The sequence below is a fragment of the Podarcis pityusensis genome (genome assembly GCF_964106645.2).
Source record: "Podarcis pityusensis genome assembly, chromosome: 5".
Taxonomy (NCBI): domain Eukaryota; kingdom Metazoa; phylum Chordata; class Lepidosauria; order Squamata; family Lacertidae; genus Podarcis; species Podarcis pityusensis.
The window spans coordinates 36,208,056-36,234,523 of record NC_138032.1 but is presented as its reverse complement, the minus strand read 5'-3'; the positions used below and the strand labels follow the sequence as shown (position 1 = coordinate 36,234,523).

General features: G+C 45.4%; 2 protein-coding genes and 1 long non-coding RNA gene across 4 annotated transcripts in view; 2 read left to right on the top strand and 1 right to left on the bottom strand.

The window, feature by feature from the left end:
• SLCO2A1 (solute carrier organic anion transporter family member 2A1) overlaps positions 1-1,719 on the top strand; it is a 63,029-nt gene extending 61,310 nt beyond the window's left edge. For both annotated transcript variants that reach the window (XM_081007299.1, XM_081007300.1), the window contains exon 14: positions 796-1,719. In XM_081007299.1, the coding sequence (XP_080863425.1) occupies positions 796-916 (121 nt within the window). In that variant the 3' untranslated portion in view covers positions 917-1,719. The remainder of the gene's footprint in view (positions 1-795) is intronic.
• Positions 1,720-22,306, bottom strand: LOC308478083. The gene is made up of 4 exons (XR_013986861.1): positions 22,218-22,306; positions 16,077-16,345; positions 10,746-10,815; positions 1,720-1,887 (listed from the first exon to the last, which is right to left on the bottom strand). It is a non-coding gene; the product is annotated as an uncharacterized lncRNA (long non-coding RNA).
• Positions 14,140-26,468, top strand: part of RAB6B (RAB6B, member RAS oncogene family) — a 62,130-nt gene continuing 49,801 nt past the window's right edge. The window contains exon 1 of the mRNA XM_081007351.1: positions 14,140-14,524. Within this exon, the coding sequence (XP_080863477.1) occupies positions 14,455-14,524 (70 nt within the window). The 5' untranslated portion in view covers positions 14,140-14,454. The remainder of the gene's footprint in view (positions 14,525-26,468) is intronic.

Below are 26,468 nucleotides of genomic sequence, written 5' to 3'. Positions count from 1 at the left end.
CTCTTGGATAGATGGGTGTTTGCCAACAACAAAGTAGGATTTGCACATACGCGCCACTGACACCCAGTGGCATGGGAGAGCTGCCTCTGCTGAAAATAATAATTTGAAGCGGTGCCAGGCAATAATGAAGCTCTTCCTGTTGTGACCTCCCCCCCCCCCTTTTATTTTATTTTATTTTATTTTATTTTATTTTATTTTGAGGCTAGGAAGTCTGGCTCCAAGATTTAAACTGGAGGAGAAGGGATTTCTCTCCACAATCCCCAGACTTCCTGCTTTCATCATGGGTGCCATGCTCCTGCAGGGCTCTGACATCAGCAAACCTGCCCAAGCAAAAGTAATTTTTAAAAAGGCACACACACACACACACACACACACACAAAATGGGGAACTTGACTTTAGCATAGAGAAAGCAAAGATTGAATGCGCTTCATTGGACAGCCCCAGTCAGCTGTTCTCTGCTGTTGGTGTTTAAAGGGCAAAGGTGTGCAACTGCCCACCTCGCTACTGCCCTCCATAAAGGAGAACACACCCAGTGCCAGAAACTGCCTTTTCATGCAACTGCATGCATGTGTGAATTTATCTGAAGTTTTCTAGAATGCAACTTAGCAGTCTGGGTACTTATTCTACTAAGTCTACTTAGTCTACTTAGTCCCTATTACCATTCCACTTGCGTCCCTGAGGACTCGGTCTGTTTCTGGTTGCCTTTCTAAAACAGAAGGTTGCTTTCATCTCAAGGTCTGTTCCATTCAAGTTTCACTGTGTCCGCCTCCTGCTTCTCTTTTCTCTTTGGCACAGATACCTAGGCCTCCAAGTGGGTTACAAAATCATTGGCATCCTTCTCTTAACCGTAATCGGCTGGAGGGTGACGAAGAACAAGGAATACAACGTACAAGACAAAGCTGCTGGCCTAGTATAGCGCCGCAACCAGATCCATCTCAATGGCCATTTAGTTCCATGCCTGTATTTACTAACAATACCCGGCCTTTGTGCCTTTTGTTTTTTTAAAGTAAAAATAAAACTGTAAGGGAACCATTTCATATTAGCAGCTGGACTTTTAGAACTCTGCATTATCAGCATCTGCCGTGGGTAGCTCAGCTTAAAGGGACACGTTGTCAAATGAAGAACAAACAGGACTCTCAGTGACCAAGCACCTAATCAGTGTTAAAAAGAGCCAGTGCAGCCGGCTAACCTTTTCAAGAGGCAGCTGCCTTGAAAATCTCCCCAGGCCTCGGAAAGAAAAAGGGGCAGCCAGCAAATTACAGCGAGGGAAGCCATCTTTGGGATTGAGAGTACGCACTCTGCAGCCCCCGTGACAGGCTCAACATGTGGAGGATTCTTCTGAGGAGATAGGTCAGATGGGTTGGAGGAAAAGCAAGCAGGTCCTTTGGATGGGAATGGCACACAAAAACTGATGAAGTTAAGAGAAGCGTGTAAATAGCATTTGAAGTTGGTGAGGAGCAACCATTTCTGTTTGCCGGCGGCTCCCTGTATGGACCGACTCCAGCAAGCATGTTACGTTATGCCAGGATTGCCCAAGGTATGGAACAAGGAGGAGGGGCGGGGATTATAACTCTGCCTGGGCCAGCTCACTTTCGTGCCTTCTCTCTTCTCCCCTCTCCTCCGTTACACAGGTAGAGTGGACGTAAATTCCACTCAATGTATAAAGTTAGTTGTTGTGATATATATATTGACTTTTTAAATAAAATCAACTTCCCCTGATTTCTTCACGCTTTTTATTGATCTCTATTTATTTGTGTATGTCTTTGAAGGAGTAGACTCCTAGCGTTCTCCTTGCCTCCAGGCCTTTCTGTTGCCATAGCGATGCCACGTCTGATCTTGGGATACATGGAATGGAGCTTATCAAAATTTCCATTCAGCGAATCCTCTCTAAAACAGATTGGCTTGTTTCAAATACAGGAAATTGCATCATATCTGATGATGAAAGTACCTTAGTGTCTTTATTTTTTAAATGAAAATACCTTGTGTTTCATTACTTTGCCCTCCGAAAAGGGGGAAGGGGGGAGAATTTGTTTACATTTTTAAGGCTCAAACAAACCAACATCTTTAACATCTCTGATTTATGGTAGATTAGGTATATTGAAATTTAGCCATTATAAACCAAAGTACCACTGGGTGGCACTATAACCTTTTTAGCTCACAGGTCTACCCTGTGAGATAATGTTCAAGAGGCATTGGAAGATGCAAGGCATTGCAGTGGAAGGCGGGGAGCTGTGTTGCCGCTGGTCTCCTCCCTCCCTGCCAGGACACAGGCCCAGATCTGAGGGAGGAGGTATCAGTGACATACCTTTCCTCAGGCACCAAAAGGTCTCAGGCCGGCCCTGCTTACATGGGAGTCAGCCCCACTGAACACACTTCTGAGTAAACTTGTGTAATACTGCACTGTTAATGCCTTTTGTAAAACAGAAAATGTTTGGGTGAAAAGACAGATGTTTGTGGGCTGGGAACCTTGGTTTAGAGCAGCCTTTGCCAATCTGCCCCCCTCCAGATGTTTTAGACTACAATTCCCATCAGCCCCTGCCAGCATGGCTCTTACATGAGCTCAGCTACAATGCCTGAGAACAAAAGGGTGGAAAAAAGAGAGCAGTGTCTTCTCTCCACATTGAATTCCTCTGGCAAATTAGTATGAAAACCGTGTTTTCCTCAAAGGAGGGACAGTTGTGCTTCCACCATCCTGTTGTTCTCTCCCACAAGCCTGCAGTTCAGTCTACTCAGTTTAACAAGATCACGTATCCCTGCCTTGATACCACCCTGGGTTCTGTTTTGATGAAGGTTTGACTGACGCCCAGGGCAATAAATGGACCTTTGAGAAGAACTTGCCTGAAGTTGTGTAATTCAGTTCGGCAGAGTGCAGTTGTCTCCCTCTGGTGGCTAGTTTGCATATATTGCTGTGGATTGGTGTTGGGAGCATGTGAAGTTGCCTTGTACAGAGTCAGCCCATTGGTCCATTCTAGACTAATACTGCCCACTCTGACTATGACATTGCTCCAAGTCATGACTTCAACCCCTCCTTCAAATCCAATCCAAATATTGATTGGAGAGTGAAAGGGACAGGGTGAACGGAATCAACAGGTGACTGCTGGAGAACATCTTAATGGCCCGGGCAGATATCTTCTTAGTGGGCCACTTCTCTGCAATTTCTCTAACAATCATCACAAAATAGTTTTACTTGGTAGTTTACTGGGGATACTTTTACTGGGTAGTTTGAGAGTCATTTTGGCAAAACGACCCATCTGTCTGTTCTCTTTCTCCTCGTCCTCCTCCTCTGCATCCAATGCACTCTCACCCTTGGCTTGAGCAGCAGTGTACACACAACATTAAGCACAATTAATATCTATCCTGTTGTTTCTTAAGGGCGCATTTCAAGCAAAGCTAGGGACAGGCTGCCACCATTTTCATGTCATTGGTGGGTAGGTCAGGGGTGGTGGACATATTGCTCAGGGCCCATCAACCCTGGCTGGGGTTCTGATGAAACACCCCCCCCCCCAAGCTGCTATTTGCAGCATGAGGGAAGCCTCCATTGGTACCATGACTGAGGTGGCGAGGAGAGAGTTAAACTCTCCCTGCCCACCTCCTGCAGTCCCAATGTTGCTCAGACTCCTCATTCATACACTTAACATTTTGTCCTGTTTGTGCCCTTGTATGAGAAAGTTTTATAAGCTGGCATGTTCCTATTGACCAGACAGTGTGTGTAGGGGACAGTTGGTGTGGACAGAGAGAGGTTTCTTTTCCCTTTCTCATAACTCTAGAATCTGGGAACATCCAATGAAACCGGAGGTTGAAAGAATGAGGACAGACAACAGGAAGTACTTCTTCACACAAGCACCTAGTTCATCTATGGAATTCGCTCCCACAAGGTGTAGTGAATGGTCACCAGCTTGGGACAACTTTGAAAGAATAAACCATTTCCTAGAAGACAATGCTGTCAAGAGCACTAGCCATGATATGGCTACGTCCCACTGCTGGAGGCAATCAGCCTCTGAATACCAGTTGCTGGGAAATGACAAGTGGAGGAAATCCTGTTGCATTCAGGTCCTGCTTGTGATTTCTCATATAGGATCTGTTTTCCACATGAGAACAGGATACTGGACAAGTTGGGGGTTTGGCCTGATCCCGTAGGGCTCTTCTTGTGCTCTTGTGACAGTGTTTAGGCTATGCAGTCGGTGGCATGCTTCATCCTCAGAGCCTCCTCTGTCTGATTTGATGAGGGCCTAGAAGACAAGGTGCCAAAGACTGGCTGCTGGAGGTCTGGGTTCAAGAGCCACCCATCCCACCCATTTTCAGGCTGCCTATAGAAATTCACACCACAGTTAACATCTAAGATAATCTTTTCTGTATCCTTAGAATGTGAGAGCCTGGAACTGAACGACCTTTGAGCAACTTCCAGCCCTATATGCACGGCCATGACTGATTGGCCTCTCCTTTCAAGCTCCAGCAGATGCCACTGCCCTTTTTCACATCCCAAAGGCAAAGTTTCGCTTACTCAGAGTCACAAGAGCTTTTTAGGCATATATTTATAACCAGTCAATCATAGCAACTCACTTAACCTCCTTTGCATTTACTCGTCTCCTTATGATTTTTGCCAGCTGTTTCTTTCCCCCATGAGCACCCGCTATTATTATGGCTTGGGTTGTTTTGGGGGGGTTTTTTGCTGCAGAGCAATAGAAATAAAATTGCAGAGGAAACTGAGCATCAGCCAGTAGCTCATTTCCAACTGCGATTTGTTTCCAGGTGCATTTGGCTGGCTGGCTGGCTGGTTGGGTTTCTAAGCCTTTTAGGAAAACAAATTTCACAAACCTGTTATTGGGAGGATTCGTGATGAATCCAAATTATGTAGTCTGTAACTTAAGGGAGGACTGAGGAGCCTGTGGCTCTCCAGATGATGCTAGACTACAGCTCCCATCATCCTTGACTGTCAGCAGCGGGTGTGAGGAGGTCAGCAGTCAATCACACGGCACCAGTGAAATTAACTCTTTATTCAAGGAAACCAGGTTGACTCAGGAGGCTGGGCCCAGTGGACACAGCAACTCGTCCCGGTAGATCTTGCTCCTATGAGGCAGTTGTGGGGACTGAAATTCACACCTTCCCATAGCTCTCTTCCCCCAGATCCTTCCCAAGCAATCTGAGACGCCATTGCCATGCCTGTCTCTGCGCCTACCTCTTCATATCTCTTCTGGTTTTGGGAGACCAGGGGAGCGGGGAACTGGTCGCAGCAGGAAGGGGAGACACCCCTGCTTCTTCACCAGCCTGACTAGTGAAGAAGAGCCTCCACTTCTGCCTCTGATTCTGGGACTGCTCTTTGTCACGGTCACTCACTGCTCACTACACCCTGTAACCTCTCCAGTTTCTGATGCCTCTTCCTCCCAGTCTTCTCCCTCTGACCACTCATCATTGTCCCACCACCAATCCCCTGGCTCTGAGTCTTCTTCCCCTGGGGGTTCCTCAGCTGGTGCCTCCCAACACTCCTCTGCATCCAGCCAGTCTATGACATTGACCATGGGCCCTGCTGGCTGGGGGCTGATGGGAGATGGAGTCCAATAACACCTAAAGACCACTGTGTTGGCTACTCCTGACCAAGAAGCCCACAGGTTCCCCATCCTTTATTTGGGGGAAGTCATGGCAGTTGCACTGTACATAGCCTATACAAGTTTCTAGCCCAGGTATGCCCTGAAAATACAAGGTCTAGGTGTGGAGAGGAGAGGAGAGCCTGCTACCTTGAGGCTTCACATAGAAAGGAAAAGCCCCTCAACTGTAACTTCTTCCATCATTGCTATAGTGAAAAGGAAAAGCCACAGCTATTCAAAAAAAAATTATGTGCTTAGGAGGGTCAGTCTGGATGATACACTTAGATCCCTTCCAGGAATGTGATCCCGTATCAAGTGAGGGTTAGAATCTAGAAGAAGAGGCTGCTGAGCTAGTCAGACAAGATTTTTTGGGTAAGATAATAGCCTTAGCTGACCACACCAGTGTTCTCATCAGCTCCCCAAACAATGGCCTATTTTGCAATAGCTACAACTAAGGGATGGGGCTCTCCTGGAAAGCAGGTAGGCATTTTCCGCACTCCATTTGCCTGACTGGATGCCACAGCATATAGGATCAATAACAACAGAACACGATGGTGGTGGTATATGAGAGTGGCTGATGCTGAAGACTGGAGTTCAATTTTTGCCAAATCTGGGCTGCTGCATCTCTTAGATGCAGGGTTTTCAGGCAGATCAGGCAAGACCTGAAATTGCTTGAAAAATATGCTTGCTAAACATGTACTGCTAAATATTACAAATCTAGCAAGCAGACACTAGCTCATTCATCAATCAGATGGGCCTAGATCTTATTTGGTAACTACTTGAGGTTTTTAAAAGTACTTTTACTTTGAGGCAGGCCTGGTTACTTGGGACATGGCAATTTGGTGAGCTAAAAATTATTTAGTGCTTTTTTCCAGGGGGAACTCAAGAGTAAGCAGTACCACCCCCCTCATTTTTTGTTGTTAAAAAGTGTGGCACTTACTGTAACAATTTCATGATGAGAACCGGCACCTATTTTTCTAGGAAAAAAAGCACTGTTTAGGACTTCACAAGCTGTTTTAACTTTAAATTATGGTGATATAGTCCTTTTGGAGTGCTGGTTTTAGTGAGTTTTAAAACTGCAAGTGGAACCTGCTTTGAGAGGTTTTTTAAAAACAACAACAGCAATCAAGCAGTGTATGCATTTTATGAAATAAATAAATTAGAGGCACTTAGGTCTTGTGTGGAGCTCAGAATCTAGCAGTCTGGGTTCTGCAAAGTATACTGTAATTTAGTTTGTAGAGGAACTGGCTTCCCAATAAAATGCTGCTTTGTGATTTTACAAGCTTTGCTCATGGGCAGCTTGGTTGAGATAGTAAGGAATACTGGAGGCTTCCTTAGCACAGATCACACTATCTAGCCCAGTACTGGCAATGCAGCAGTTATCTGGGGTCTTCAGCCTGTCTCATTCCCATCACCTGACACCTGGCCCTTTTTAAATGGAGATGCCAGGAATTAAACCTGGGAATATCTATATGCAAAGCATATTCTCTTTCAGTAAACCGTGACCTCCTCCAGCCCCCTCCCAGATTTATTCCTATCTAAGAAACTTCAGTGAAGAACAAAGCCAAAATCGGAAAATCATATTTCAAAGTGGGAGGCTGGAAAGATCAGCCTTTAAAATGAGAAGTCGGTCATTCAGGGTTGGAAGGAAGGTTCTGGTCTGAATTAACATCCAGCTCCCAGCTTTGCTATAGTAGATGGCTTTCGAAAAGCAAAGTCACGATACTGCAACCTCACATTCTCATCTGAATAATAATACTGCCCTCTGTCCTTGACAGGGACTGCTATGAGCACTAATAAAGTGAATTAAAGCACTCTCCCTTTTTACTGATGAAAATGCACTCTCCAAGAGCTCGATGCCATTGCTTCCTTCGCAGGGTCATTCCTGAGTGCTTCTTCGACAAACATTAGAACCAACTGATCAGGGGGTATAAAAAGTGATGCATTGGCTGGCCCAATACATTTCGGCACCACAAAATGGCGCCCCCACTTCCTGCCAAGGAAGAAGGAGTGGCAAAATAACACCAGGAACAAGGGGGAAATAAAGATCTACCGTATATTTCTCTCCATAAGACACACTTTTTTCCTCCTAAAAAGTAAGGGGAAATGTCTGTGCGTCTTATGGAGCGAATGTGTGGTTGATCGCTGGCTCCCTTTCTGGCCCCGCCCCCTTGCCCAGGCCTCCATTGTTGAATGTTCTGCAGATGGAGGCTGTTTGTTTTCCCAGCGACATGTGACTGGATGATTAATTATCTGACTGGAAACTGTAGAAACGGCTCCCTTTCCTTTCCTAAAGAAGCTGCAGAATTCTGAGTTGAACCCCATAAAAACAGGATTTTTCCCTTTGCAAAGCTCAACAACTTTGAGCTGATCCTCCAAAAAGGGGCTTTTCCCCTTTCCTCCTATAAAAACTAGGTGCGTCTTATGGTCAGGTGCATCTTGTGGAGCGAAAAATACGGTAAATCCAGGATCTGCTGTCCTTGTGGTGAATGTGTGGCAGAAACAAGGGGCTGGGGACTGACCCAGGGGAGGAGACCAGCAATGTATGGGGTTTGGTGCTGCTCATGAAGCAGGAGCCAGAAAGAGGAAAAGAGGACAGGTCAGAGCAGCCAGAGGTGGAGGTGCAGAATGTGTCAGACGCAGAAGAAGAGGCTGTTCAGGTGAGGTGTGAATCCCCACCATCCATTGCCCTGTCTCCTAGAACCAGGTGGCGCTTGAAGATGGAAGAACAGCGATGACTTCTGTATAGAAGCCTCAGGTTACATGCGCAAACCCCATCAGATGAGGGTTCATAAGCTGGGGTGGGGAGCATGGTCCCACTGTTGCTGCAACTGCTTCACAGGGCACAGACCTGGGAACAGCTGCCTAGACCTGGATGCTAGAAGCATATGCGTCTGTGATACCTTAGGAGCTGCTGTAAGTAAGCGCATTTGATAATAAAGAATTGCTATCAGACCCTTCCTTGGCTGGAGGGTGCTCAGCACATGCAAGCATTCGCTTGATCTCTTGAACCGAGTCTCTTGTTTTATTTGCTGTGATTTAACGGAATTGTTTTTAACCACGTATTTTAATTGTGGATGTTTATATGGTACCATTTTATTGCACATTTTAATTGTGGCACATTTTCAATTAAGTATTTTAATAATGTTGTGTAACTGGTTTTTATATTCTGTAAACTGCTCAGAAGCCTCTTTTCGCATCAATTGTATGTTTGTGTAAATATATATGTCCCCCTCTAAAGCCATCTAATCCAGGGACCAGCATCATATCTTGTGGCAGTGTATTCCACAAGTTCACTATGCACTGTGTGAAGTGTTTTCTCTGTGGAACCACAAGGTCCCCATTGCAATACTGGCCACCCTATTTTCAATCACTTTCCTAATAATCCCTCACACAGAAATGGACTTCGTCACCATTGCAACATGTGACATTTTCACTGAGTTATACACAACCCAAAATATTGCCAATATATGCTGGGAGTGTTTTACCACAATGAGCATCATTTTGCTTATATATGAACCTCATTTGCCCTTGTGTTTGGCAGGATAGTTTTAGGCAGGGACAGGGAACCTGTGGCTCTCCAGATGTTGCTGGACTACCATTGGCTGGCTGGAATTGAGAGTCCAGTAACCTTTGGAAGGGCATAGGTTCCAGTGCTTTTAGAGATCTTCATGGACCACTTGGGTTTACTCTATCCAGAATAACTTGTGGTGGAACACAATTTAGCAGCTTCACTGCTCACCCTAGTGCCCAGCCTCAGATCATTTATGAAAAAATAGCACCAGCTGCAATATAAATCTCTACTTCCTTTGCATCACCTTTCTCCCCACCCCCGTTGCCTTCACTTTTCACACTTTGGTTAGCGGCTTTGTTAAAACCTCAAAAGGAGCCCCTGGTATCAAATCCCTGCCAACTATGTTTCTTCACACTCTCAAACGATTCTGATTGGTGAGTCAGGGGCAATTTTCCCTTTGGTGAAGCAATGCTGAGCCCTCTTCACTGTTCAGCAAAGCTTGTTCTTCAGTATGTGCAATGATTCTAACTTTAATAAAGCTTTTTCACCAGTTAGCCCAGAACATACTTTAGATTAAGGATCAAACTATTCATGCTTTACAAACAGCATGCTTACAGCTTGGTTTTTTTTAAAGAGAGCTCTGATGGGAGCAAAGAAATGATATGCCTGTTAGGGCCCAACTGCATGCAGTGTTATTTACACTTTTGCTTTGAAGGAGAAGCAGCCACACTTCTGATCCATCACCATGCTTCTTATCTGTATGTGAAGCCTACATCAGTTTTCAGCCAATAATCTCCCCCAAAGGTGATATGGTCTGGGACTAACTTCTGTTATGAAACCAGAAGTAGGCTCCCAGTCAGGACTGAGAGCACATTAAAAACCTTCCACTCCTTTGGAAAGGAGGCCAATTTTATTTGTGGAGGAAAGCTACGTGGAGCAAAGCCCGCTGGAAACCAGTTCTGGTCCCTGTACAAGTCTGATGGAAACTTATGGTCCTGTATTAAACATGGGTGCCACTCTAAATTTTCAGTGCCAATCCAACAATTCCTTGAAGACATGGAAGGAGACCAATGTATGTGTACACATGAAGTGTCATGCCAAATGTCAGCTCAATACCAGAAGCTCCAGCTCCTAATCACTCTAATCTTTATCCTATCTCTATGCTGGAAACAAAAGAAAACTGGGAGCGGCACTCCCTCCCCACTTTTATGACCATGCTTCCAGACACATTTTCACCATTTGCTAGGCATCTTACTAGTAAATACATATATAATTCACAAAGAGCACAAAACTTGAGGAAGCTCCTGGATCTATTTCAGAAGATGATCTGGCACTCATGAAAAGAGATTGTGGTCTGAATATTTGGGGGTAAGGAGGAGGACCTAATCGTGCAGACTTAAGCCACTGAACATTTCTCCTTAGTTCATCACTCAAGTCACTTTCAATCATACTGATCAAAGCATATGACAAAATGCTGGAAAGAGTCTTTTGCTGGCTGAGGATAAGGTTACCTAAAATTAAGGTTACCAGATTTTTTTTCAATGAATCCGGGGACACTTTTCAACCTACTAAATAGATGGATTTTGTCAGGGGACTGATTTGTAAATCCGGGGACTTCCCTGGGAAACGGGGACATCTGGTAACCTTACCTAAAATATGCATTTTCCTTTACAATCTATCATTGTGTTATTGTTTTCAAAGTATATTTCTTCCTGGAGCCTGCAGGAAACAAAGAAAGAAAGAAAGAAAACATATATTTGTGCTTTCCCTATGATGCCAGAGCCCTTAGGGATCTTCAAGCAGCATAGACAAGCCCATTTAGCTTTCTCTTCAAGTGGGGAAACTGTGTGGCCAAACACTGTTGCACTCCAGGCTCGGTCAGTCCTGGGCAATGTGGCCAATGGGCAGGGCTGACAAGAATCAAAGTCCAAAAACAGCATCTGGAAGGCTGCAGGTTCCCCAGTCTGGCCTGACAGTGAGCCTAAAACCAAATGGATGAACTGTGCATGGTCCAGAATAATGTTTTATATTAATCTGTTGCCCAAGTTTCACCACGAGATATAGAACAAACAACGATATCATTATTCAATTGAAAATGGTGCATGCAACCAGGATTCTTTGTAAGGATGAGATATGCCATGAAGACACTTACTGGTTGCTGTAAAGTGTGCAGGAGATGGGAAGAGGTTTTGAGTTCCCCATCCTACCCTTTTCCTGGAAACCTTACAGCCTTTGCTTTGCTAAGTCCTGGCAGAATCCTAAGAAGGGGGGATAGGAAACACCTGTGGCTTATTGGGTGACACCTTTTGGGGTGCTCTTCTGGGGTTATGACAATGGTGACACCCCTTTACCGTTTATTTATTTTGCTTTTATTGGGTTGTGTTTGACTGATGGACACTCCTCGGTGAGAGGGAGGCATTCCTTTAGGAAGGGTATAGGTGATTTCTAATATATCTTCTTATGCTTAAATTAGGGGAAGGCAACCAAGGTTCAAGAGGCTTCTATCCTAGAATGAACCCTTATAGGACTAGTGGGTGAGTGAGTGTGGATTTGCTTATTGTCGGATTCTGTGATTGGGGGTTGCTAGTATTGCGTGGGAAGAAAAGAATAATTCTGGCAGTTACAGGACGGGGAAATATAGAGTAGGGAATTATAAGAGAAGATGGACAGATGTTTGTTAGCTAGCCCTTTCTCTTTCTGTGATTTTGGGGTACCTGGTCATTCTGCTACTGTTCCCACCAGCCAGGATGTCTCATTGCATTGCCAAATCAGTTCACAAGAAGTCCTTGCCCAGCCATGATTATTATTTTTAACCTGTTTGGGATTTTCTTATTCTGTATTTTATAATTGATGTTTTTAAGGATTGCAAGCCACCTCGAATCCCAACTTGGGAGAAATGCAGAATAGAAATATATTAAGTAAATACAATACAATACCAAAATTATATAAATACAGTTCATAATCATATGCAATACATAATGAAGCCATGCTAAGCAGCAATGACAAATTATACACCATTTCATTCAGGCAATGAACTCCACAGCCCCTGCAAAATGCAGAGTCTCATAATAGACTTACATTGGGTACAGCTATAAAATGCACTACCTATCTAACAAAAACAGCCTTGAGGAAAATGAGGGAGAGGAAAATCATCAGCAGGATATCTAAAGGGCAGAAATAGTGCACAAGTGTCTAAACTCTGCACAGAATTAGCTCATAATTCCACCCCCACCAAAAATGACAGTTCCTTCCCTCCCAGCTCTCAGCTTTCCTTTCCTCTTTTTATTTTTAATATTTATTATTTATTGAATATATATACCGCCCTATACCTGGAGGTCTCAGGGTGGTTCCAGCCTCTCCCCCTGAGAGATCTCCACTTTCCTGTCTTTCACTCAAGGTCCTCCCACTACCTCTCTGCCCCTTCCATGAGGATGTAGATCTGGGGCCCTGATGGCATCCCAGAAATGAAGACACCAAAGGGGTAAAATGCAGTATGTAGTTCTTTGTTCACCCTGCCCTGTCAACACAGAAGATGGTTAGAAACATTACTTAGTGGCCTTATAAATAACCAGACCATTGGTCTATCTAGATCAGTATTATCTTTTGGTCTTCAACTGGTGGGTCGGGTACAGGTAAGGTAAAGGACGCCCAGTGAAAGGCGACTATAGGGTAGTGGGTCTGGTCCCTGGTGGGTCACAACAGGAGCACTCCTACCATGCTAAAGGAAAAGGTAAATGGACCCCTGACCATAAGGTCCAGTCACGGAGAACCAGTGTGGTGTAGTGGTTAAGAGCAGTAGACTTGTAATCTGGGGAACAGGGTTCACGTCTCTGCTCCTCCATATGCAGGGTGACCTTGGGCTAGTCAAACTTCTCTGAAGTCTCTCAGCCCCACTCACCTCACAGAGTGTTTGTTGTGGGGGAGGAAGGGAAAGAAGAATGTTAGCCGCTTTGAGACTCCTTCGGGTAGTGATAAAGCGGGATATCAAATCCAAACTCTTCTTCTCTTCTTCTTCTGGGGTTGCGGCACTCATCTCGCTTTACTGGCCAAGGGAGCCGGCGTACAGCGTCCTGTGGCCAGCATGATTAAGCCGCTTCTGGTGAACCAGAGCAGTGCTTGGAAACGCCATTTACCTTCCCGCCAGAGTGGTACCTATTTATCTACTTGCACTTTGACGTGCTTTCGAACTGCTAGGTTGGCAGGAGCTAATATACCATGCTAATATACAGTAAAAGATTAAGAAATGCATGTTTGGGTTGAAAGTGGGTGCTGGGTCTGAAAAGTTTGAAGATACCTGATCTGCACCAGCTGCCCTCCAGACCTTGCCAAACTACTGGTCCCATCATTCCTCACCATTGGCTGATAGGATTTTGGGCAACATCTGGAGGACCCCCTGTTGGGCACCCTTGCGTGGCTCTGACTGGCAGAAGCAGCTCTCCAGGATTCCCAACCTCTGCCTACAGACGCCAGGGACTGAAGCAGGGATCATCTGCATGCAAAGCAGGTGCTCGGTCGCCCCTGAGCGAAGGCCCTTCCTTTCAAGAAAGGCAGCCGTCTAAAGCCCCCTTAAGAGTGGCGGGAATCCCTGCGAAGGATTTGTAGGAATCAAAGCGCAGCAAACCTAGCGGGAGGTTGCAATTCCGGATTAATGGACGTGGATTGCAAGGGGATGATCTCATCATCCGTCTCAGCCCAATTGCTTGCACCCCCCCTCGCAGAGACACACTTGTGGCTTCCTTCCCACCTGCTCAGCCCCAGCAGGTGCCGGTGGGGAGTGCGTGGGGAGGAGAAACACCTGCTGGGCGTGAGGCAGCGGCGGGGACGTAGTCGTGTGCTGGGCCCCGACGGGCGAGGTGCGGCAGGTCCCCCCCCCCCGCCGCCTCCACACCGGCGTGGGCCCGCCCCCTCCAGACGGGCCCGCCCCTCCAGCAAGCTCGTCTTGGTACGTCCCCACCCGCGCCGCTCGCTCGCTCCCTCTCTCTCTCCTGCAGCACCGCATTGGCTTGCTGGCTGCTCCAGCATGACATCAGAGTAGCCGGGAAAGGGGCAGAGCGCAGGCGCCGCCGCGGACGGGAGAGGCGAGGCAGGGCGAGAGCCGACAGGGGCAGAGCCGGCTCCGGCATCTCCAGTAGCAGCATTGGCAGCAGCAGCGCTGCTTCTCCGCCGTGGACGCGCGCCCTTGCCCGGCCACCGACGCAGGCTGCGCCCCGCTCGGGCGGCTCCCCCTCTGCAGAGCGCCCCGATCGCAGCCTGCCAGACGGGCCAAGGCGACCGATCTCCCCGAGCCGACGGAGCCGCCTGCAGCCGCGCCCGCTTGCCCCCCGCCTCCGCCCTGCCCTCTCCCCGGAGCTAGGCACCATGTCCGCGGGAGGAGACTTCGGCAACCCGCTGAGGAAATTCAAGCTGGTCTTCCTCGGGGAGCAAAGCGGTGAGTGGGAGCCGTCGGGCGCGGCGCCCTTCCTGGCCAAAGGGTGTGGGCGGCGGCGGCGGCGGGTGCTGCGGCAGGTGCTTCTCGCGAAGCCCTTGGCCGCGAGGGGGAAGCGGCGGCGGAGCCTCCGGAGCGACGCCCCGCGCTCCGCAATGGACTCGAGGTGCCCGCGCTGCCTCTTGCATTGCGGCAACTTCTGCCGGCTGGGCGCCCGCCCGCCCGCCTCCCCCCACCCTTTCCTGGCTTCGCCGTCTGATCTGTGGGGCCGGGTGGGTGAGAACGCCGCTCTTGGGTGGTGCGGAGGGAGAGGATGCCCACGGAGAGGTGGGGTGGGCGAGGAGAGCCTTCTAGCCCAGGAATTGCTGCCTGCGGTATAGGAGGAGAAAACGGGAAGATCAAAGTGGCGCTGGAATGATAAGCGCGGAGCAGCTTTAGATCGCATGGTGTGGATTCCTTTTTGGAGAACCGGGTCTCTTCCCCCGCCCTTGCTAGAGATACAAGGAGACGATAATGTGCCCTTTTTTCGACGGAGGGGGGGGAACCACCACCTTTGGAAAATAGATGATGGGGAAGTAGCCAGCCCAGGGCTATCTGAAGATGTGTTCTCTCTTCTCTCTCCCTGCCCACCCTGCAAGCAGGCAAATTCCTAACGAGGCGATTTTTTTCTGTCCCCCCCCCCGCCCCCGGGAAGGATTTGCGCAAATAAAAGGAGGCCCGGGAGAGAAGACACACCCTGCTGCTGGCCAAGACTCTGAGTCTTCCCCTCCCCCCTTTCTTCCTATTAAAACCCAGTGGCTAGATAGATACCTGCCCAGACTCTGAAGGCAGAGCCAATAGCCAGCACCACCTGGAGATGCTCTCTCCCAGCTTTCCATTTCTGGCCCTCATCCCTTCATCGGCCCAGAGGTCCCCAGCTAGCTCAGATGGGAGGAGAGTGGCCAGAACCCCTTCTGCATGTGTGATCCATCTGCCTGGTCCAATTTGCAACCCCAAGGGGGAACAGAGGGGCAGCTGCCCCAGGGCTGAAACCTCAACCTCCAGGATCTGTTTTGCTTTACTTTCCTAGGCATTTCATGGACTCGACTTTAAGTCTCTTACAATATTATAGCTTACAATAAAAAAAGTATATAGCAGTTCACAATGAACATTCTACTCCTCCTCTCTCCCCTTGCCCAATTCAGAATCTGAATTTCACCTCTGGGATGTGTGAAATCTTGGCGTGCCTCTGAACATATACAGCCCTGCTCTTCATCACATCAAAGATCCACCTGTTCAGGCATCTCACTTCCCATAGGGTAGACTAGTGTCAGGTGCTTCTGGGAAGAGCATCAGAAGGCCCCTCCTACTATTTGCCCTCCTGGCAAATGACATATTGCCTATGAACCTGATGTGCCTCCCCAACTCCTCTGCTGCTGCTGGGTAGCCACATACATGACCCTGTGTTTGGGGAGCAAACTTTAAGAATATATGAAGAGCTTGCTGAACTAGACCAGTCACCCAGATGGCTGCGGGAAGCCCCAAGCAGTGCACGGGCACAATAGCACTCACTCACCTGTGGTAGCAACTAGTATACCTAGCAACTGGTTTTCAGAGGCATACTGCCTCACACAGTGGAGGTACAACCATTGTGGTGAGTAGCTGTTGATAGCCTCCTCTTCCATTAATTTGTCTAATCCTTTTCTAAAGCCATACAGATTGGTAGCCATCAGTGCCTCATGTGGGTGTGAGTTCCATAGTTTAGCAATGCTCTGAGTGAAGAAATGCTTTCTCTTCTCTGTCTTGAATTTTCCAGCATTCAGTTTCATTGGATGTTCAAGGGTTCTAGTATTATGAGAGATGGAGAAAAACATTTTTCTATCCACTTTGACCCTACAGCGCACAGAGAGAACTTCTATCACATCTCCTTTTACTTACCTTTCCTCTAAACCAAAAAGTCCCAAACATTGCAACCGTTTCCTCATAGAAGTCTCACTCAGAAGTTTTTGGAGAGGTATCTTGTCAAAAGCGTTTAGAAAGTCCAAGTAACCTATGTCAACTAGATCACCTCTATCAATATGCTGGTTAACACTCTCAAAGAACTTTAAGAGTTCTATCTTGTGATAGGACCTACGCTTGCAGAAGCCATGCTTGCTGTACTTCAGCAAGGCTTGTTCTTCTATACTTTCTCCATTTTACCTGGGACGGACATTAAGTTAATAGGCCTGTAATTTCCAGGAGGCTCCCGGATCTCTTTTTGAAAAGTGGTGTTACATTGGGTACTTTCCAGTTTGGGGGTATGAAGACTGATTGAAGGACACCTCCTTTTTTGTGTGTTAGAAGTTTTGAGCTCTTTGAGAACTCTCAGGTGCCATCTGGACCTGGCGACTTGTCAGTTTCTATTTTGTCTTAGGCCTAGACTTCCCCTCTAATCACTACTATCTGCCCCGCAGTTCCTAACACATGGTATATTTCCTGATCTGTAGCATACACTCTAACTGAGCTTCCAATACTGTGTTAAACAACTCCCAAGTAATTTGGCCCTCTTGACTTTGCCTTTCAGCTTCCTTACCTGTCCCCTCATTGGGGGATGTTTCATATTCTGAAGTCAAATGTGACCATGTTGGATTTACTTGGCATGTATGTTTAGTTTCATAGCACTATGGTCACTGCTCCCAACTGGCTCAATAACTCTTATTATCTCACATCAGGCCCTGGGTGCCACTCAAGATTTGGTCCAGGGTCATCACCCCTCTGGTTGGTTCTGTGACCTATTGTTCAATCATTTAGGGTTTCTAGAAATTTTATCTCTTTCTCATGACTGGAACATATATGTAAACTATCTATGTGAGGGTAGTTGAAGTCAACCATAACTACAACATTCCCTCTTTTGGATACTTCCTTGATACCATTTCAATAACTCCCTGAGCATTTTGATCAGGGGGATGAAAGCACATACCAGTACTAAATTACTTTTGGGCTCCTGTATCACCACCCACAATGACTCTGTGTAGGAATCTGCCCCTTTTGGCATACAGAGCTACACCATCTATAGCTGGAGATAACCATGTCCCACTGGTTCTCTTCATTTCACTATGTTTCCGTTATGCTCGCTATGTTGATTCCATCCTCTAAAACCAAGCATTCCCAGTTCGCCATCTTGGCTGAGAGACTTCTAGCTTTAGCTCCCTTCAGATGTCTTTGGCATTTTCGTGTTGACCTTTGGTTCTTTGACCTCCCTGAATTGCTATCTGAGGCAGCTGCACTCAAAATGCTTAGTTCTTCGCCTCCCCCATTTAAATTTTTATCAGTTTTGCAATCTTCATCCGGGGGGGGGGGGGAGACTGGTTCTGAACCCTCTTCAGCACCTGCTAACTTTCTACCTGAGAGGGCATGGTTTCAAGGAAGTTTGAGTTCCACAGCTTGCCACTCTTTCAAGAAACTAAGCAATGTCTGCTACAAGAAAGGAAGGGCACTCTGTAAACACAATGATCAGAGGCTTAATCAGGCAAGTGGTGTGGTAGGCCAATTCATTCTTAGTTCCATCCCATTGAACCTTTCCCTTTTGAAATTTAGTACACTAATGTTCATCTTCTTGATCAAATGCTTTTAAACCATTGCTTCCTATTTGTGTGTCTTTGTTAGGTGTCCACATCAGGAGCTCTTTCCATTAATGCATATCTCTAATGAATATGCTGTTCTAACATTTTCCCCTGGAATAAATACCTATCTAAACTCATTGAAACCATGCTGTAATCTCCTTGCAGCCCCCAAATCTATGATATGACACAAGGCACTTAAGTAGACTTGAAACTGGCTTATATTTGTAGTGCAGAAATGGCCACACTACTTCCTACTCTTCCAAATCAAGCTAATGTCCCTGGCATCTCTTGAGAATTGAGAAGGATCACTCCTTGTATACATGTACTGGCCTTCTGCCAATATTATGTCCTTCCAAATGTTTTGGATTTTATTTCCCAGCACTTTGCTGGCTGAGGCTGATGGGAGCTGTAGTCACAAAATTTGGAGGACCCCAAACTTGCAGAGGCTGACTTATGCTGATTTATTTAATTAGATGCATATTTTAACATCTTGGTTTATCTTCATGGAAGAAGAAAAAAAATCACTAAGCCATTCCTAGTTTGATTTTCTCTTGTCTCTCCCATCTTTCAAAGAAGATATGAATGGGACAGTACAGTATACCTTTTCCTTCAAGCAATCTTTTAAGCTTGTCAGACAATTGCAGGATGGCTTTCTTTCAAATACATTCCTTGTAAGGCTGCCATACCTTTTTCTGGGCTTGCTCCTTGTGCCATTAATAGCAGCTGGTATGAAGGTGAAGAAACCTTCTCTGCAGCTTGATCTCTATGTCAGTATAAGCTTTGCCTGCTAGATTCCTGCTGCTGATAAAAAGCACAGAAGCAAGCTCAGTAAAAACCACCCCATTGAGTTGCTTGCCATGTCCTCTTGAAGGTAATGTGCTGAAGAACGGCTAGTTCAAAAGTTCTTTTTTTAAAAAACAATAAAGGTGGAAAGACTATCTTTTAAAAATGGACTATTTTTCTAGGTCAGGGATGGCTAATCTGTGGTCCTCCCAGATGCTGCTGGAGTTTAGTTCTCTTCAATCCTGACCATTGGCTCTGCTGGGCTGATAGGGGTTGGAATCCTGGTGTTTCCCTCGTCCCTGTTCTAGAGGAACCAAATAGTTAGTCCCTTGATCCTTCCCATCTATGTGGTTCCTCCTTTCACTCAGGAGCATATGCCTATGGATGGCATTGAAGGTCTTCATAGCAAGGTAACAGATAGAGTATCAGATATATTCAGGGGCCTCCATCTCAAGCTTAATCTTTGGAAGCCCATAAACATGCAGCAGACATGAAGCTCAAAGCACAATGCAACAGGCAGATGCAACAGTCAGAGAAGACAGATAAGGGAGGAGAAAGCCAAAGCCAATTGCTCTAGCCTTTTTTTGCCCTGAGGACAGGTAATGGTGCTGTGAAACTGGGAGTGGGAGGCAGGGAAATAATCACAGATGGAAAAAATTGATCAGCTGAAAGTTCTTTTTTGATCAATAATATAAAACCAGCACAATTGTCTGAAATGCAGCTGCCTGTTTGGTGCCAAGGTCATTTGGCTTCTCTTCTCTGCAACGTGGTTTTTACGCAATGCATTCAAAATGCAATTTGAATTGCACAGTTCTCTGTGAACCACCCCCACTGCCAGCCATCTAGAAGGGGAAGTGCTTGCTGACCCACATATTGGCAGGACATCCTGAGGCTTTCTTGACTGATGCAAGAATCAGGCACAAAGAGATGGGTCTCTCCTGGTCAGGTCTCTGAGGCAGGTTAATGTATGATGGGGTGGAGAACTGGTGACCCGTGTTGTTGGACTCCAGTTCCCATCAGCCCCTGCCAGCATGGCCAGTGATGAGTGTTGTAGTCCAGTAATATCTGGAGGGCCACAAGTTCTTCTTTACTGATGTATGGCATTATCCCCTGCTCCAGTAGATAGCGTGAAATGCCTCACTACCTAGGAACAAAGACTCCACACTTTCCCTATAGATGTGGTGCAAAGCTTGTGCACATACCCTTAGAAATGCTCACTTTGAGCATCCTTTTGTGTAAGTCACACAAAGCGAGGTGGATTCCCTGCTCCCCTGATCTGAATGAGCCTGCAGAGTTGATTTTTTGCAAGCATGTTTGTGTTTTGTTTTCAACCAGCTTTCCCCAAGCTGGTGCCCTCTATCAGTCCTGGCCAGCGTGGACAATTGTCAGGGATAATGGGAATTATAGCCCAGTCACCTGGAGAGTATCAAGTTCGGGAAGATTGCCTTAGACTCGGCATCCCCAAATTCAACCCTCCAGCTGTTTTGGGACTACAACTCCCATCACCCCTAGCTAACAAGACCAGTGTTCAGGGATGATGGGAATTGTAGTCCCAAAACAGCTGGAGGGCCGAGTTTGGGGATGCCTGCCCTAGACCTTTAGCATTTGCAAAGCTGCATTTATTTATACAGTAAAGATGTGTAGCCTGTGATCTCTTTTATTACCAGCCTGCATGCTTGCATGTTCAAGTATCACCAAGTGCTCTTTAGTGGTTATTTGACAAACCATCTTATTCACCTAGAAGGAATTGTTGTTGTTTCATCCAGGCCACTGGCTAACTGCCAGATGGCTATGACTGTAGTCCTACACCCAATTGCCCACATTGAATTCAGTGAGGCCACTTCTGAATAGACATGTATAGGATTGCTCTGTATAGCAATGTGTAGAAAGTAACAAAATGTTTGTAGCTCATTAGATAATACTGACCAAAGCAACTAGGCTATTTGAGTTAACTGTGCCTCCCAGTATCGGTAACCTTCGCAATGAACTGTTATTGATTGGAATATTAAGTGAGGGTTGATTAAAGCACTAACAAGCCTCATTTCACACTCTTAGTTCCTCCCACCCAATCTTATTTATAGTCGCCTCCATGCAGGTGATTCCTTGGTTCTATGTACTGTTCAGAGAGGAATTAATGTAAAAATGGTGGGTAAGATGCTAAACTTCTATATAACCATGTATATGCCCTAGCAAGGGAAGTAGGGCTCAGGTTTTTGAAATGATTCTGAAAATTGAGTCTTTGCATGCACAGCACAGAGCTATTTATTCGGGTTGTGATGGTTGTGATATCTCAGGTTTTGGACCATTCCTTATAAAGAAAAAACCTGGATTTTAGTGTGTGTTGGTGTGTTGTGCCAGGGCAGGATACTTAGCAGGGCTTGATAACAAAGGCAACAAAGCAGGAAGCTGGATTATTAGCAAATTTGTGTCTTTTCTGGAAGGAAGAAGTATGATAGCCCTAAAGAAAAGGGAAAAGGGTTCCAACCTTCAGAAATGGCTGGCAATAGGACATGCTTGTGCTGTATACATTCCAAAAGCCTTTTTTTGCACTGCATGGCTGTTGGAGATGAGAACTCTCCTGAGCAGTGATGGAGGTGGAAGTCTGATCCCCACAGACAAAAATACTCCTAGCCTACCTCTCTCAGAGGTATGTGCAGCAGATACACTTTACCTTTATACTCAACATGCTGAGCCAGCTTTCGGTCTGAGGTAAAGTGGCCTGTCATGTATCACCATTTACAAAGATGTGCTGCCTCAGGCATATTTGGCCACCACAGTAGCCTGGGAGTTGGCCTTTGTCTCAGTGCCCAATGTAGTGCCGCTCCAGGAAATTATTACTTCAGTTTCTATACTACCCTTCACCCAAAGATCACAGGGTGGTTTACAATATGAAAACACAAAAATACATACCATAATAATGAACAATAACAATAGCCTTCCACACACAGTTGAAAGGTGGCTTGTACAGGTGTGGGAGATCCAGGGCAAACATCGCTACTGCGGCCCTGGATGCCAGAGGGTGAAAACTGGCCCCTGAAGTATTGGAAATCAAGGTAATTTGTGGTACTTACTTGCTGTGAGGTCAAAATTCAAACCATTAGTTTAATCACCAAATTGTAGACTCCCCAGATATATTCTATGGCGAACTTTTACACAGCTGATTATTACATCCTGCAGCTTGATAATTTGTGTGTACAGCGCTGATTCTGAAGGGCTGCTCTTAGGTTTTATTCATATTAAGACTTTAAGGCCTTTATTCTTTATGAGGTTGGCTACCTGTAACACTGGCTGCATACAAACAAAATATTGCTTAAGTTGTGGGGATTACTCACATGCTGTGGTATGGTTTTCTCTAGGGTTGAGTTCTGGGGGAAACAGTTCTTTTGAATTTCCCAGAGAAATTGGGTGTGCACTGGGTGCTGACTGGCTGATGCCTGTGACGTCACGGATCCACAAACTTGCTCAGTTTCTCACTGGACATAACAGTTCTGGAACTTGTGGGGCGAGGCAACAAATGGTACTCTTAATTGCATAAAGGTACGGATTGTGTTTTAAGTTAGCTATACAAGGCAGAAAACATTTGGGGGAGGAAGCAAGACTGACAAACAGATCTGCATTTGAGCAGCTGGTAAAGACCTATGTCTGACAATTGCAAGCATAGCCTTGCTAGTGTCTGCTTGTAGCACATTTGTATGGGAATATTGTTCAGTGATGTGGCATAGCATAGCTGCTAGAGGTGAATAGCTTGTACTGCAAATTCAGCAAATGTGACTCAGGTGACTAGAACTAGAACTGCAGTATGAAAAATAATACCCAAATGTTTCCTGTGATATTTATTGCATGTCATGATGATTTTCAGGGAAGTTGCTCAGGGTGTGGGGGGAACTGGGAATTGTAAGCTGTCTAAACCATCTTGTGGCACTAATGCCATTCACTTTTTTTCCTTAGCGATTACCAGTGCGGAGAGAAAATGTCCTGTTAGCTTACTTTAAACTCAATTTGTTGATATAATCTTATAAGTCCAAGTGAAGAAAAGACACCCACCCACTCCCATTATTGTGAATTTTCCCCTCACCTCTGATTTGCCCCACGATGATCAGAGTAATCAATACCTCTCTAATTTCCTTGGAGTAAACTGTGAGATGCCTTCACAGTATGGAACAGCACCTATGATTTGAAAGTAACTCAAGATGGATGCTTTATTACATTTTTAGCCCACCTTTCTACCAAGGAGTTCAGGGTGGTGTCCATGCTTTTCCTTTTCTCTGTTTTCTCCTTGCAACAACCCAGGCGAAGACAGGCTCACGGTCACCCAGTAGGCTTCATGGCTGAGTGTGTATTAAATCCCAGTCTTCCAGGCCCTAGTCTGATACTCTAAACACACTGGGTTTCAAGATAGTAAGGGGAGCATCCTAACACCTTAAGATATATTGACCTTGTGAATCAATTATTGATGTGGTGATCAGGATACATCCATTGAGGCCTTGCTTTTTGGCCTCTTGGTAAGATTCGAGAAATTCACAGATAGCAGGGGCAGGGCCTTTTTTATTATGGCACCACACATGAGGAAATGGTACCATTTTTGTTGTTTTTTGGGTGGAGCTCTTAAGACATTTTAACTTCGGTCTGCAGTTGATTAATGTCTGTGCTTTGATTATTACTGTTCCCCTTAGAGGTTATAATGTGGTTTTCATGTGGTGTTTTTATATAACACAATGTTTAGTTTATGGGTGGATTTTTTATGTGATATGCACTGAAGGCCAGGTTTAAAAACCCTCTCAAAATATGAAAATATAATTCCCAATGAATTGCTGGGACAAGTAAAACAAACTGATTTCTTTCCAGATCTTGTAAACAAACAACAGTGGTTTTATTTTCAAAACATTTTTATTTATAATTTACAGAAATAAAGTTCCTTCCAGTCTGCTATTTCCATAATTCATGTTTGAATAGTTTACAAAACACAACCACCTTCCAGCAAACTTTACATTATTGGTCCTTCTATTTCTCATAATGGATCAATCTGTCAAAGTGTCCCTTCTGCCAACTCTAAGCACTTCAAGTATCCATTCCCATATGGATGGAGCTTCTGGGTTTTTCCATCTGCGAGCCCAAATTATTATAGCCGTTATCAACGGGATCTTAACTAAATACTTCTGTTCTCCACAAATATCTTCCTCAATCCAGTTAAACCAGATCAACCCTGAGGAAAGTCTCAGAGTTCACCCTCTCATTGATATTTGACACACAGTTCCCTCCCAAAATCTGTAAGTATGCTGACATTCCCATAACATGTGTAATGTGTGTGCATTTAGCAGCACAACATGTTTCCATACACTTTCTATTCAATCTGGCAGGGTGTTAAATACCAGTGCGGTAACAGTTTCCACTGAACTTCCCTTATTGATAAACTTAATGAAGAATCTTTCACAAAACACCAAATCTTAAACCATATTGACTCTGGGATAGTAAATCCCAGTTCTCTTCTCCACTTTTATCTGACAACAATCTCTCTTTTACTTAGGTCAATCAGTAATTTATAGTTTTTTGCCAAGGGGCTAAACAAATGTTTTAGATCCTTCTCTGCTTAATGCTCATATTGGGGGATTGTGTAATGCCCAGGAATAGTTTCCCTATGATTTGAGGGTAAACTCTGCAGCCCCAGATCAAAATCCTCAGTGTTAAAGATGCGCTGCATTCCACTATAGTTCCAGAAGTGGCTTTTACATTGCGTAAAAGCTCAACTATAATGTGGACATGAACAGGGAAAATTGAGTAAGCTACCGTGTGAATGCAGCCCATGCCTACTAGAAAGTAAGTTGTTTGCTTCAATGGGGCTTACCCTCAGGTAAGTGGGGTTGGAATTCAGCCTTATCCATGTGCCTTAAAGAGCATGAGATCATGACAGAAGGGCATGTAGAATTGTTTCATCATCCCACTTTACATTAAGCAACACAAAACACAACATTCATAAAATACATAGCAGCTTTACTATAATCAATAGGAGCTGGAATTGGAGCAATTTGGAGTATTTTTATTCCCCTGCCCCATAATATGTGTTTCTCTCTCTCTCTCTCTCTCTCTCTCTCTCTCTCTCTCTCTCTCTCTCTATGTTAACTTACACAACAGGTTCCCTTTATAGGAAAGGAGCATTATTTTTGCTAATACTTTTGGATTAGTTTGTATTTTTTTTACACTTTGTATTGTATTTTTACAATGCTAAATCCATGGGGGAAAGGGGAATTGAAAATAAAACAGTAACTATTATATACCCTTGTAAACCAATATTATGTCTCCCTGTAAATCTACAGTGCTGTGTTCTGTTCTTGTGACTCCATTTCAAAAAGGAGAAACGGAGCTGGAGAAGGTTTAAAAAACTGCAAGTGAAATGCTGATCTCTACAAAGAAGAGCTTAAAAGGACAGGGCTCTTTTCTGTTGCCTCTCCTTTTTCAGAAAGAAACCTGAGAGGAAATGTAACAAATGGTGCAGAAAGAGCGAACAGAGAGGACTTGGTTTTTGTTTTGTTTTTTCCCAAAACAGTAGAACTTGGAGTCATCCACTTTCATTGAATGGAAACAGGTTCAGAATCACTAATCGGGTATATTTCTTCATGCAACATTTGATTAACCAGGAATTATTTGCTGCAAGGTGGTGGTAACGGCTGCTGGCTCAGATGGCTTTGAAAAGGGATCAAGCAAATCCATGGGGACCCTCTTTGATGGGTATAAACCAGGAGTGGGCAACCTTTTTCAGTCCAAGGTCCACATTCCCCACTGGGGAACCTTCTGAGGGCCATATGTCAATGGCTAGTGGAGCAATGAATGTGACTCTTCTCTTTGCACTGTAGGGTACAGTTCCAGCCCCACCAAACAGTATCCACATGTACCTCTTCAGGCAAGGAAGAGACATGATTACAGTGCAAAAGATGTGGAGGACCACCAGTGAGAGGTGTGTCCTAGGAAAGTCCCAGAGGTCAGTTACAGAGGCCTACAGGGCTGCACTTGACCCTCAGGCCTGAGGTTTCCAACCCTTGTTATAAGCCATGGTAGTCTGAATGGAATCTCCACCATTTGGGCACCTATCTCTGAATATGAGATGCTGGGGACAGGGAGGTTTGTTTTCTTCAAATATCCTACACAAATATTTCTTCAAGGCTGCTTGTATCTTCTTGGAGACATCCACTTGATTGCAGTGGGTGGGTGAGATGGACCGTTAGACTGATTCAGCAAGTCAATCCTTCTGTTTCTGCTCCTTCACTGCTTTGATCTCATGCACATTTTCCCTGCAGGAGGCAGAATACTGGGCCAGAGAAGCTATTGGTCTGGTCTTAAGACTTCTGTGTTCATTTACGTTTACCTCATTTAGTGAACTGCATCTAACCCATATCCCTCAATGATGGTTTACATCCTGACCCCCTTGATCCCATTGCGTTCACTGACGAATTGTACTGAAGAATGGCACCCGCCATTTCATGCGATGAAACTCCAGTAGGTGTAGAAAGGATCCGTCTCCTAAATCAGCAAGTGAACCAGTTGTGTTTAATCACATGGCTTAAGTCGTGTATTTAAGCGCTGTGGCTGCA